Genomic DNA, 13,370 nt, shown 5'->3' with positions numbered 1-13,370 from the left:
TTCGCTGCATTTGTTTATCCTGACCTTTGCTTAGAATATGCTCTAACAATAGTTGATACAAGCTTCTTGAGTCCTCACTTTGTGTCAGGCACTGTGCTGTATGCTTCAAATCATCTCAATACTGACAACCATCTTACAAAACAGTTACTGTCAAGTGCCTTTTAAGATGAAGGAATTGAATCTTGGAGAGGTTAAGCCCCTAGCGCAAAGTCCCATAACTCCTTGGGGAGACCTGGATCGAAATCCAGAGCCCACATTCTTTTCATTACACTGGAGTGGAGGTGGAGTAGAGAGGAGCTTCTGGTAGCATTTATTGTTATCATCAGACACAGTCCTATCACTCTCAGGACCTCAATCATGGCAAGGAAACAAGTATAAGGAATAGGTCTCCTTGCCCACAATCTACTAGGAACTTGCAATCTAGGGCCTACTGGAAAGTACACTGACCAGGTCTGGGGTATTTCTGTAATTTACCTGGTTACTTGCTGGTGTGCTTAGGTAAGCCCCATTCACCTTTTGGGCTCCATTTTCTTTATCTGCCATGTAGAAATAATCCTGTCCTGTATATTTCCTGGATGGGGAATAATGGCATATCAGGATTATAGACTAGTTGGAAATGTGCTTGGATATTGTCTTGGCCAACTTATTTATTTATTTATTTATTTATTTATTTATTTATTTATTTATGTGCCTCAGGCATGAAACAGCTCTGGCCACTGACACAGACATCAAGCTAGGATGAACTAAGGACTGTACATCTGCTTTGCCCCCGATTGATATAATAGCAACACCACCAATCAGGTGTCTCCTTACCCATTGCCAGGGGGTTCTTGGCCAACTTTTAACCCCATATAGTTATCTTTTCCTCCCTGCTGAGTTCTTGCCAAACAGTTGGGTATATATGAGGGGAGTGCATGGTGTTGGGCTCTGTGAGGGGAAGCAAGGATGCTTTTGCTTTCTGTACAGCTGGGAAGCCTGAATGATGGAAGATGAAGAGGTCAAGCCATACAGGGTGCCAGTGACCTTGATGCAACTTGAGTTACGGGCATTCTTCCTCTTGAATGTGTGTGCCTCTGCTGTGGGCAGGGCTGTGCCAAGGGTGTTCAGTAATTACAATATGTGTGTATGCATGTGCACTTGTGTGAGTGTGTATAATGTGGAGAAACTTGGAGAGAGGTGGGTCTCTCTACAAGACGGCCCTGTTAGGCTCATTTAAAAATTTCTCTCCTGACACAAAATGTATACCTTTTTATTCACACTGTTGCAGAAGAAGTAGAACGAGTCCAGTTTCTGTGGCTGATTTCATAGACCATGGAAAGGCAGCATAGTCTGTGGAAAGAGCATGCGTTTTGGGGCCAAACTGGTTTTGAATCCTGACCCTACTATTCTCTGGTTGTGTAAACTCGGTCAAGTTGCTTAACCCCTCTGAATCTCAGTCCCCTCATGGGCAACATGAGCAGCATATTAGATCCGCATCAGAGGATGGCGGGAGGAGCAAATGCGTTTAGAACTTTGCATAGAAAGTGCTCTGTAAATGTTGACTATATTATTATATGACATAATTTATTTTCCTCTGAGCTGCCCAGATACTGAATTTGAATACTAGGGGATTGGGTGTCACGGGTATTTCTCTCCATCCCTCACTGCAGGTGTTACAATTATGATTAGTACAGCTCTACAAAGTATAAGGACTAAAGCTTCTGAGCAGTCTGAGGCATGGCTGAAAGCTCAGAGAAGGTGGAGTTTTGTCTGATGGGAGTTTGTTCTTGTAGAGTTTGCTTCCCTGCCCCCTTCCTCTGCTGGTGTGAATGTGCCCACCACTGTCCAAGGATTCGTGTGTTGAGGGGTAGTTCTACACCATCATAGGAACTTACTATATGGCATCAGAGAATACCTCTGTAGAACCACTGGAGTCCCTTTTTTCTCTGTTATTTTTAAGACTAGTGAAAATGTTGGGAAAATAGATTTAGAGAAGTAGCTCCAAATCTCCAAACTTCAGTGGACTCGCTCGACATTTCAGAGTGTTCTACTCATGTGTCTCTGTTTCTTCACATGTGTATCCTCTTTGGGAAGGCAGCTCTGCTCACTACTGTACCACCAATGCCAACTTGTACCCTCTTTTGAAGGTCCCCTGGCAGCCTCATTGCCAAATCCAGGGGATTTTCTCATCCTCATTCTAACTGATCTCTTGACATTGTTGCCGTAACTTGATTTTCTCCTCTCTTGACCTGTTTAATTCTTCACTGTTCTTGTTGTTCCTTGTTGCTCCTTTTTCTTTTCCTAACCTCCAGCCCTGACTTGAAGACATTTCTTAGCTCATTGTTTCTCTCTAAAGTCTCTCCCCGAGACAGGGATTTTATTCCTGTTGCCTCAGTTATTACCTCTGTTCTAATGGCACCAAAATTCTTGTCCTGCACTAGCTCTCTCTACCTTTTTGTCTTCAATAGGTATGGAGTTGCCAGAGCCTTCCTGGATCCACCGACAAGCTCTGTGCCTAAAGGCATTGAACTCTGGTCATTTTTTATATAGATAGATTTTGAGTGCTTGCTGTGTCTTCTGGATCATTAGCGGTCCAAATGAAGAATGAGTTTTAAGCTTTGTTTCAGCATCCAGGTTCTTTGAAAGCTGTGACTGAGTAGGAGAGGTGTGGAGAGGGCTAGGCTGGGCTCCCTTTTATTCAGTCACTGTTTGTCACTTGATTTCTTTTTAGATGGAGCCACTGTCTTTTGTCTCTGAGATTGCAGTTTTTGCTAATATGCTTAGCTATGTTCTTGAAGGTAGGTCCTCTTCCCTACTGGGGTAGGAATAAAATTGGTTATATCCCCTATTTTTTGGAGTATAAAGTACTGAGAAGGGACCAGGAATGCAACATTCCTATTTCATTCCATCCCGTGTTGCCCTCCTTCTAGGGCTCCAGTTGCAGCTGGGCCTGTGGAGACCTTTTTTGGTTCCATGTGCTCTTCCACGTGGAGTCAGCACTTGTTCCTGTGTTGCCACTGGAAAGGCCCCTCTTGGGTTCTCCCTTGCAGCCTGCACAAGTGGATTTTGGCTTTGTAGCTCTCTGGTCAGGCAGAGGCTTGGGTTAGTTATGAACTTTCTATCCTCCAACAGCTTCCTCTAATTACTTTCCCTCTTAGGTACCTTGGATTTTTTGAGAGCAGTCTCCACTGGAGTCACTTTTTGGTCTGAGTCTTGACTTTAATATTTGGGGCAGATACTGTTCCCATTATGTAAGTGGTCAGTGGCTTAAGGATGGTTCAAGTCCAACCTTCTGGCCAGGTAGGGGCTGGACAGGTTAGAAGCCACATTCTTTTGCTATTCAAAGGCTCTTTTTACTTAATTGTTATCTATTTACTGACTTTTTGTTTAGTTTATATCTTGCGGGGAGGATGGGAGAAGCCTGTTTGTCTGACTATTCCAAATTTATTTCTCTTCTCTTTCAAATTATTCTTTAAAAATCCATTTCTTTTCCTTAGCCATTGCACATTGTTCTCTGTTGTCAGGACTGTCCTTTCAGTGTCCTCTTTCCATTGTTTCTTCAGCTTCATATTTGCCTGCTCAAATCAGGCAGTGAGTTTCTGTTTGTGTAGAGGTGAGTGACTGTGTGTATGTGTGTGTATGTTTATATGAGTTTGTGCAGCCCATAAATAGTAATAAATGTGTGTCTGTGGGAAGAGCTCATCCTCTAACTTTCAGTCTTAAAGCAGGAGATTGTTTTACAGCTGTTCCTGCAGCTGGCATTACAACATAATTGTGGCCTGGATCTCTGGACACTAGTATGCTGTGAAAAGCACTGAGTGGGCTGGGTCTGCCATGGGGCTCAGGAGAAAACTGGCTTGGGTCTCTGTTTTTAGCTGTGGCAGGGATCAGGGTGTCTTTCTCTAACATTTGTTTCCTTTTCCTCCTGGAGTAGATACCCACAAAGGCTTTGGTCCTAAAGTTTGAGGTGTGGAGCCAGCTAGAGGGTGTGTAGATTCTGCAGGAGGCAGGAGCTCTGGAGAGTGGTTCCAGGGTGCCTGGCCTGGGCCTGACTGCCTTTGGGTCCAGAGGAAAGTCATCATCTCTGCTCTAATGAGGAGTGATAACTAGGTGCCAGGTATTGTACCAAGAACTTTCCATGCATTGTTTTATTTTATCTTCCCCAACATTTTTTTTGAAATAAGAGCTCTTATATATTCATTTTACAGATGAAGAAACTGAGGCCTAGTGAAGTAGTATCCAAGGTCACATAGCTAGATATTGGCAGAGCCAGGAATTGGCCTTAGGTCTATCTGATTTTAAATCCAGGTACTACACTTTCTACCTAATGGTTTTATTTCTTTGCTTTAATTTTCTCCTTATAAGATGAATGTAGGAATTCTTGCTCTTTTACTTTTCCCAAAAGAATTGGGGAAACAAATACATGGACATACATTGTAGGTTAAGAACGTGTACATTTTATAAGATGGAGTTCCAAGTGCTCCTAGGCAGGCTGCTGAGCTTGCTCTGCCTGCTGAGGATACTTGTGACCTTTTCGTGTTCTCCCTGTGTTCCAGCCCTGAGACTGGAGAGCAGCCACTGTCCATGAGGTCTGCCAGCAGTCCCAGCCTTCCTCCCTTTGTTGGCTTCCTACATCCTCTCATGCCTTGAGAGAAGACAAAAGTTAGGGAAGATGTCTGATTTACATAGGGCCCAGTCCCCTCCCTCAGTCCTGTCTGAATTGAGTGGAGGACATGAGGCGGCAAGGGAGGTAAGGGCTAGCCAGTCCATGGGCTGCCTCTCACCCATGTCCCTATCATGTGCTCTGGCTGCAGTAAACTGGCAATTCAGATGGCTGAGAGCATCCAGCCTCAATTTAAGTAGAGGTACAGCCTACAAATGGCCAGTTTTGAGAGGAAAATGGTCATCTCAAGTACCCTATTATCTCTTTTGTCCCAAAGCCCAAGAATATTTAAGGAAAGAGTTACCAATGGAACATTGAAATATGTTCCCTTTTCTTGTATTGAATGATAGTGTTTTAAGTCGGAAGAAGGACATAAATGTAAAGGTGTAGGTCTGTCCTCAATTGAGACCAAGGATGATGGATGGGAGGGTTTGTTCTGCTGGTGTGCAGGGGCAGATGATTAGGTGAACCCAGGGTTAATGGGTGATGAGTGGTTTGGGGAGGGCACTAACCTCAGGCTGTGTGCCAAATTATGCCTCAATGGGATGCCATGACTTTGGCTTTATTTTTGTCAGGGTCTTAGGTTTTCTTTTGTTGCTGTTGCTGTCTAGATCTCTGCTTGAGGTGGTGGACCATACCTGTATGCCACTTCCCATTTTCAAGAACATACCTGTATGCCACTTCCCATTTTCCTCTTTCCCCCTACCCCCAGCATAAATCCCAGGAAAAAGAATATTTGCTCTCCACCTGCTATGTCCTGAATAAGGAGGAGACCAGGTGACATGGATGCAGGGCAGGTCTTAGGATAGAGGACACCATTACCCACACCTACTTACCCTCTGGTGCCCCCCTGCAAAGCTTGGGAAATTGTGTCACACTTTTCTCCAAGCCTCACTTCTCCCATGCACCTCCCCACCCTCCATATTCTTCTCTCCCTGTTTCATGGAAAAAATATATGGAGGCAGTGCATTCATTGGTCAGGTGGAAATGAAGGATCCATTTGCAATTGATCTCTCACTCTTAGTATTGGCAGAAAATGCTTCTGAGGGTGTAAATGTGTGTGTGTGTGTGTGTGTGTGGGTGGGTGGGGGAATGGAGGTGCTGGGAGCCCTGTAGAAGCTGCCATTTCTCTTTTCCCCCACTCCCCTTCCCACTCTAGGAGTGGGGAAGCTGCTGTTTGTGAATCAGTTGCTCCCAGTCTCTTCTTCCTCTGTTCCTTCTGGGCCTCCTGCTCCTGTTCATTTTTCTTCTTTGCCCTTGACTTCTTTATTCTCATTTATCTCTTCCTCCTCATCTTTTCCCTCGGAACCAGTTTCAGTGTTTATTACTATCAGGAGGGAGCATCTAACTGTGTGTGTGTACATGTATGTGTGTGTGTGTGTGTGTGTGTGTGTGTGTGTGTGTGTGTGTGTGTGTATACATGAACAGTCTCATGTAGGGGACAGGAAATCTGTGACTTTGGGATAGTCTTTGTTCTCTCTTATTGTATATCGTCCTCATAATGTTGTGAGTCCTCACTTTCATTTTTTATTCCCCTTTCCCCACACCCAAGGCCACCGGGGTAAGAAAGGTATCTTGGAACCCATCTCCCTTTCCAGCCTTCTCACTCCTGATGTGGAAGCTTCGTCCCCTTGTTCATCCTCATCCAGCCTGGTCCCCCACCCTCCTCACACCGAGGCATCGCCAGGCACCTGTCCAGAACCTAGTGCCATGCTGTGAACTCATTCCCTGTCTTTGAGTGTGATTGGTGCCCCAGGGAGCCAGGTTGCTGAGGGAAGCTCATGTGGCACTCAGCCGATCCATTTTGTCGACAAAAAAAGAGGGGAGAAGCTGGCAGAAAGCAAATGCTTTTGCTGCTGGGTGAGTGTAGCAGCTATTTATAGCACCCAAGCCTTGCTTTTCCTTTTGGCTGTGCTTTTTTAGCATAGTGCTGGTCCAGGAGGGCTGTTTTCTTCCATAGCTCCAGATGTCCTTAGCGAAAGTTTCCGTCTGCCCCTGAAAAGGGTGAAAGGGTGGGCTGGGCAAGAGGGTAATAACTTCTGAGAGTGGATGCAGGCAGGGCTTTTGTCCAATTATGTCACAGGACCATTTTATTGAGGTGGAACATGGAAAAGTGTGGTAGGAACAGGAAAGAGAAAAGGTAAACATCGTAAAAATGTTTTCCCATAATTAAGCCTCTATTGAGTAAATTGCCTAATGAGGTGTATTGGGTCTGAGTGATCAACACAAAAACCTTTTATTTTATTTATTTTTTAAAGATTTGTTGTTTTTTACTTAGGGATAGGATATTTTTAAAAAATATATTTTTATTGATTTCAGAGAGGAAGGAAGAGGGATAGAGAAACGTCAATGATGAGAGAGAATCATTGATCAGCTGCCTCCTGCACACCCCCTACTGGGGATCAAGCCCGAAACCCAGGCACATGCCCTTGACTGGAATCAAACCAGCGACCCTGCAGTCCGCAGGCCGACGCTCTATCCACTGAGCCAAGCTGGCTAGGGCAACACACCTTTTAGAAGGGTCTGGGCTAATACTGACGTGCTGAATTTTTCTAAGGCTTTTCTTCTTTTTTTTGGTCTTCTTTTATTTTGTTTTTCGTTCTGCCTTTCTTAGATTATTTGCCAGTTTGGATTAGTTCTCTTGACTTCCACTCTAGTTCACTGACCAAATTTTTCCACCACTTCAAAAAGAAACTCTGTACCCTATAACATATCCCCTGGTAACCTGTAATCTACTTTCTATTTCTCTGAATTTGCCTATTCTAGATATTTCATTTAAGTAGAATCATATAGCATCTGTCATTTTATGTCTAGGTTATTTCACTTGGCATATTGTTTTCAAGGTTCATTCATGTTGAAATATGGGTTAGAATTTCATTCTGTTTATGGCTGAGTAATATTCCATTGTATGTATATACCACATTAAAAAATATACATTCAGCCCTGGCTGGTGTTTCTAAGTGGTTAGAACATTGTCCCCTGCGCCAGAGGATTGTGGGTTTGATTGCCAGTCAAGAGCACATGCCTAAGGTTGCAGGTTCAATCCCCGGCCCTGATAGGGGTGCATGTGGGAGGCAGTCAACCGATATTTCTCTCTCTCTCTCTTTCTCCCCCCTCCCTCTCCTTCTCCCTCACTTCCTCCTTTCCACTCTCTCTAAAATCAATGGAAAAATATCCTTGGGAGAGGAATAACAACAACACAAAAATACATTTATCTGTTGATGGATACTTGGGTTATTTCCACCTTTTTTTTGTTTTTGTTTATTTTGTTTAACTTTAAGAGAACATTTGTTTGGTAAATTAGAGATAGAAGAAGTAATTCATAGAAGAAATGAGCTTAGGAAATGCGTTTTGGAGGTAAAGGAAGGGCCCTAGGAGCTTAGGAGTGAGGAAGCTAATGGTAGTGTGCCTGGGGAGGAGAAGGGGGTGGGCGGGAGAGGGAAAGGCACAGGCATGCTCCTGGGAGGGAGAGCGCACTGGGCCCTCCATCCTAAGGGTTTTAAGGGCAGAGATTTTAGGGGAGACTCCAGGGAAAGATCTTAATAGAATATTCAGCACTTTTACAGGTGTGTCCTCTCCGGGTAGATTGGACAATCTAGTAGTTTCCACTGATAGATTGGCCGGCACCAGGGTATGGGGAACATTATTCAATGCAGCTGGACTTAATGTCAGCTGTGGCTGGTTTTGTTGCTTATCTGGGCCTGGAGCTGAAATGCAACTGGCCCTGTAGCTCAGTTGGTTAGAGCAGTGGTCAGCAAACTCATTAGTCAACAGAGCCAAATATCAACAGTACAACGATTAAAATTTCTTTTGAGAGCCAAAGTTTTTAAACTTAAACTTCTTCTAATGCCACTTCTTCAAAATAGACTCGCCCAGGCCGTGGTATTTTGTGGAAGAGCCACACTCAAGGGCCAAAGAGCCGCATGTGGCTCGCGAGCCGCAGTTTGCCGACCACGGGGTTAGAGCATTGTCCCAACACACCAAGGTTGTGGGTTTGATCTTTGGGCTCTGGCAGAAGGAGGGCAGAGTGGACTGGAGCTGTGTGAGGAAAGTTCAGGATTAGGGGGATTCTGGCGTTGAAACTCAGAGGACAGTCACCTAGGTTTCCTATGCTGAGTCATTCCTTCACTCTGCGGAAGACATCTCTTACATATTTCCACCTTTTAGCTATTGTGAATAATGCTGTTAACATTCACATAGAAGTATCTGTTTGAATCACTGTTTTCATATCTTTTGGGTAGAATATATACCTATGGGTGGAATTGCTGGATCATATGGTAATTCTATGCTTAGATTTTTGGGAAACTGCCAAATTGTGTCCCATAGCAGCTGTACCATTTTTATTCCCACTAGCAATGTATGAGAGTTTCACTTTCTCTACATCCTTGTTAACATTGATTGCTTTCTTTTTTTGTTATTGTTGTTTAATTGTAGTGGATTTAAAGTGTTATCCAATTGTGGCTTTGGTTTGTATTTCCTCAGTGATTAATGATGTTGATAATCTTTTCATATCCCTGTTGGCATTTGTGTATCTTTTTTGGAGAAGATCCTTTGCCCATTTTAATTTGGGTTGCTTGTCTTTTTTTTCTTGAGCTGTTCATATATTCTGTGTATTAAACTTTGATCAGATATGTGATTTGCAAATATTTTCTCCCATTTTGTTGATATTGTCCTTTGACATACAAAAGTATTTTAATTTTGATGGAGTTTAATTTATCTATTTTTTTATTTTATCACCTATGCTTTTGGTGTAATATTTAAGAAACTATTGCCAAATCTAAGATTATTAAGATTTCCTCTATGTTTTCTTTTTAAATTTAGGTCTTTGATCCATTTTGAGTTACTTGTTAAAGATTTTTTATTGATTTTTAGAGAAAGAGAGAGAGACACACACATTGATGTGAGAGCAGAACATTGATTAGCTGTCTCTTGCACATCCCCAACCAGGGATTGAGCCTGGTATCGAGCCCACAACCCAGGCATGTGCCCTGATCAGGAATTGAACCAGTACCTTTTGGTACATGGGATGATGCCGAACCAACTGGGCCACAGGGCCATTAACACATTTTGAGTTACTTTTTTGTATGTGGTGTAAAGGAAGGGTCCGCTTCATTTTTTTTTTCCTTTTAAAGATTTTTAAAATTGATTTTTAGAGAGGGAAGAAGGGAGAGGGAGGGAGGTAGAGAAACAAGTATGTGAGAGCCATATCAATTGGCTGCCTCCTGTATGCCCCGTACCAGGGATCAAGCCTATAACCCTGGCATGTGCTCTGATTGGGAATCAAACCAGCAACCTTTCAGTGCATGGGACAATGCCCATTCAGCTGAGCCACACAGACCAGGGCTGTCCACTTCATTCTTTTGCATGTGGATATCCAATTGTCCCAGGATAGTTTGTTGAAGAGTCTGTTCTTTCTGTATTGAATGTTCTTGGTAACCTTGATGAAAATAATTGACCATATATGTGGTTATTTTTGGGCTCTGAATTGTATTCCATTGGTTCATATATCTGTCCTCATGCAGTACCATACTGTTTTCATTACTATAGCTTTGTAGTAAGTTTTGAAATCAGAAAGTGTGAGTCCTCCAACTTTGTTTTTTTCAAGCTTTTGTTGGCTGTTGTGAAATTCCACATATATTTTAGGATAGTTTTCTTCACTTCTGTAAAAAAAAAAAATCATTGGAATTTTGATAGGGATTGCATTGAATCTGCATATTGCTTTGGTAGTATTGTAACCTTAACTCTCCAATCCATGAACATGGGATATCTTTTCATTTTTGTGTCATTTTAATTTTAACAGCTACTAGGGTCTATACTTTTATTTGTCTGGCTGTTTGAAAAGTGATGTGAAAGGCTTGAGAATATTGAACTATGTTGGTTTAGGGATGCTGATGACATCTGTCTTCAGGTATAACTGCAGGTATGGTTTAGAAGTCAATGGTTATAAAGGCTTATGCAGATTTGGGCCCATGTTTGTCCATATACCAATCAAGGGTTAGTTTCCTTTTTTCCTTACCATAGCCAGTACCACCCAGTTCAACCTGATAAGAAGTTGATAATGAGGAAGGAAGGGACCAGAGCTATTATAGCTCATGTAAAAGTTCTGGTGGCTCAGTTCCAACAAAGGCATGTCTCCCCTTGGGTGGCTGGACTCCTTATCAGAGATGGAGGCTTCATTCACATTTATCTATTCCTATGGTAGAAGACCTATAATACCTCTATGTGGGAAATGTCTCACATTCATTGAACAAGTGACATCATGGGAATCACAGTGCTGGGGGATCAGGCATCAGGGAATTAGGAACCAGCTTCCTATCGACCTGTTTTCTGTGTTTATATTCATTAGGACCTGCCCCTATCTAGGATGGCTCCTCTGGGCATGCTGCTTGGACTATTGATAGCCACCTGCTTCACCTTCTGCTTCAGTCATCAGAACCAAGTAAGTGCCTTATCACAAGAGGGATCCCTATTGGGTCCAAAAAAGCCTCTATGCCACCAGAGCTGCTGTGGAAGTGGGGTGAGCTTTTATGTTTCTTATATGAATGTGGCCAGCGCTGAGTCATGGAGTCTGTGTATTTCTTTCCCTCTATCTCTGAATCCTCTGGCCTCTGTTTAAAGTTCATGATATAGTTTCCCTTTGGGGAATGTATGGTGGTGATGATAATAATAATCTATAATAATAAAAGCATAATATGCTAATTAGACCAGATGTCCTTCCTGACGACCTTTCGGATGAAGTCGTGGCGGTGGGAGCCGAGGCAGAGGCAGCTGAGGCAGAGGCAGCTGCAGTGGTGGTGGGGGATGAGGCAGCCACCGTGGCGGTGGGGGCCAAGCCCCTTGCAAGAATTTCATGCAGCGGGCCTCTAGTTTTAATAATAAGAAGCTTACCATGTACTAGGCATTGTCATTCATTAAGTTCTTTATGTCTATTCTCATTTACCCCTCCCCCCCAATAATACTATGAAATAGACAACTACAATTATTATCCTCATTTTGAGAAGGAGGAGATTAAGATTCAGAGATTTTAAATAACTTGGCCAAAATCTACAACCAGTTTGTAGCAGAGTTGGGAAGGTCAAGATTATCTCCAAAGCTGGCTGATTGTATGGTGAGCACCATGTAAGAATGGTTCTTCCTCTACTTCTCTCTTCCTGTGCTTTCTCAAGTCTGTCTGTATCCTCTTTCCCAGCCTCTCTTTATTAACATAGACCCCATTGCTTAGGGTTCCTGTTATTGCCACAGGCAGAAGCAAAATGCCCAAGAAGGTCCTGAGCTTGAGCAGGCTTCTGGCTCCATTTCCCCTGGCCTGCCTCAATAACAGCCTGCCCATGACTATCTCCCAGAGCCCTCTCTTTTCCCTCCCTTGGGAAGTCTTGATTGTCAGTTCTGACAGCTTCACCCACTGCTGGCCACCTTTCCTAACCCCAAGGGCTCCCACTAAATGGTGGGTAAAGTGCTGGAAGCTTTGGAGCAGGAGGGCTTGAAGTGCAAATGACAAATGAGATGAATTTAATAATAGTCCAGCTCAGCTGAAGTTCACCTCTGACTTGTGGCAAGCTTCCACCTTCTCTCTGAAGTCATTTGTTTTCTCTCTGCATTTCTCCCCACTTTGAGGAGCAGGAGACAACATACAGTTAGGAGTCTTGAATCCCTTTGAACTTTTAATGTCCTCTTACTAATCTTGTTGATACTGGGGTTTTGGTCTCCAAGAAAAATGAGAATGAGATCCCATTGGCCCCTGATGGTGGAACTGGCCACAGCCTGAGGGTTGGAGATGTTTTTGACCTGACCCAGAAAAGCACCCAAGTGTCTCAGGAGATCAGGGCTATTCCCCCTACCCCAAACCTGCATCTCACAAGGATCCGGGTGCTCCTATTGTGAGCTTTAGCAGATGTACAATTAACAAAAGCATGCTGATGAATTTACTTAAGGACTGTGTGTCAGTAAGTCGCTTTTGGATAAGAGTCCAACCAAATAGATAAGCTTTCAGAGCCATAATTATTCTGGCCCATATATATTAGTTCTATTGAGTCTAGTTTCAGAAAAATGTTAATACAGGCTTTCATCACCAGAAGCTGCTTTTATCCTTATGTCTGTTCCTAAGCTATATCAATTTGTCATCATCTTTCATCATGTGCTAAGCACAAGTAGGAGTTGAAGCATCTTTTCTCTCATACTGTAAAAATTGCTGCCCTGATGGGGCATTTAAAATCCAAATTATATAGCTAGCCACCTTCACAACAGTGAAAATGGTTAGTGGGGGAAGTGAGAATGGTCATGATCCACTTTTTCAGAGTTCAGACAAGTGCTCCTGGACACCTGGAATTGTCCTTCCCGAGGGCATTTGTGAAGGTTAATGGCCACCCAGGAAAAGTTGGCTGTGTGTATCAGGGCATGATCTGGAGTCAGCCTCCCTTCCTGGCTCTTGCTGTGGCACCTGAGGTGCCACATCTTAGGTCTGTGTGGATGCTGAAGTGATATGGTTGCATGTATCTGAATAAGAGGCACCTTCAAAAAGGTGGTGAGTAATGAGGGAGATAGTGGAACCCAGTGGAAGGAACACAGACCTTGGTAACATCCTTTGGGTACTTTGACCATTTCTGAGCTTTGTTTCCTTATCTAATAAAACAGGGTTGGTATGTTCCTCTTAAGATTTTAGTGTAGATCAAATGTGATTATATATAAAGTACCTGATATTTGGAATTGGCACAGTCAGGTCAATGGATGG

The 13,370-nt window shown here is 43.2% G+C and overlaps 1 protein-coding gene and 1 pseudogene across 2 annotated transcripts in view; one reads left to right on the top strand and one right to left on the bottom strand.

Moving 5' to 3' along the window:
- Positions 1–13,370, top strand: part of SIL1 (SIL1 nucleotide exchange factor) — a 230,013-nt gene that overhangs the window by 43,020 nt on the left and 173,623 nt on the right. For both annotated transcript variants that reach the window (XM_028147602.2, XM_054717900.1), the window contains exon 2: positions 10,989–11,081. In XM_028147602.2, coding sequence (XP_028003403.2) covers positions 11,007–11,081 — 75 coding nt within the window. In that variant the 5' untranslated portion in view covers positions 10,989–11,006. The remainder of the gene's footprint in view (positions 1–10,988; positions 11,082–13,370) is intronic.
- On the bottom strand, positions 684–828 carry LOC114233452 (small nucleolar RNA SNORA48; annotated as a pseudogene).

The sequence above is a fragment of the Eptesicus fuscus genome, chromosome 6, assembly GCF_027574615.1.
Source record: "Eptesicus fuscus isolate TK198812 chromosome 6, DD_ASM_mEF_20220401, whole genome shotgun sequence".
NCBI lineage: Eukaryota > Metazoa > Chordata > Mammalia > Chiroptera > Vespertilionidae > Eptesicus > Eptesicus fuscus.
The sequence above is the reverse complement of the archived record's forward strand: the minus strand, read 5'-3'. Positions and strand labels throughout refer to the sequence as shown.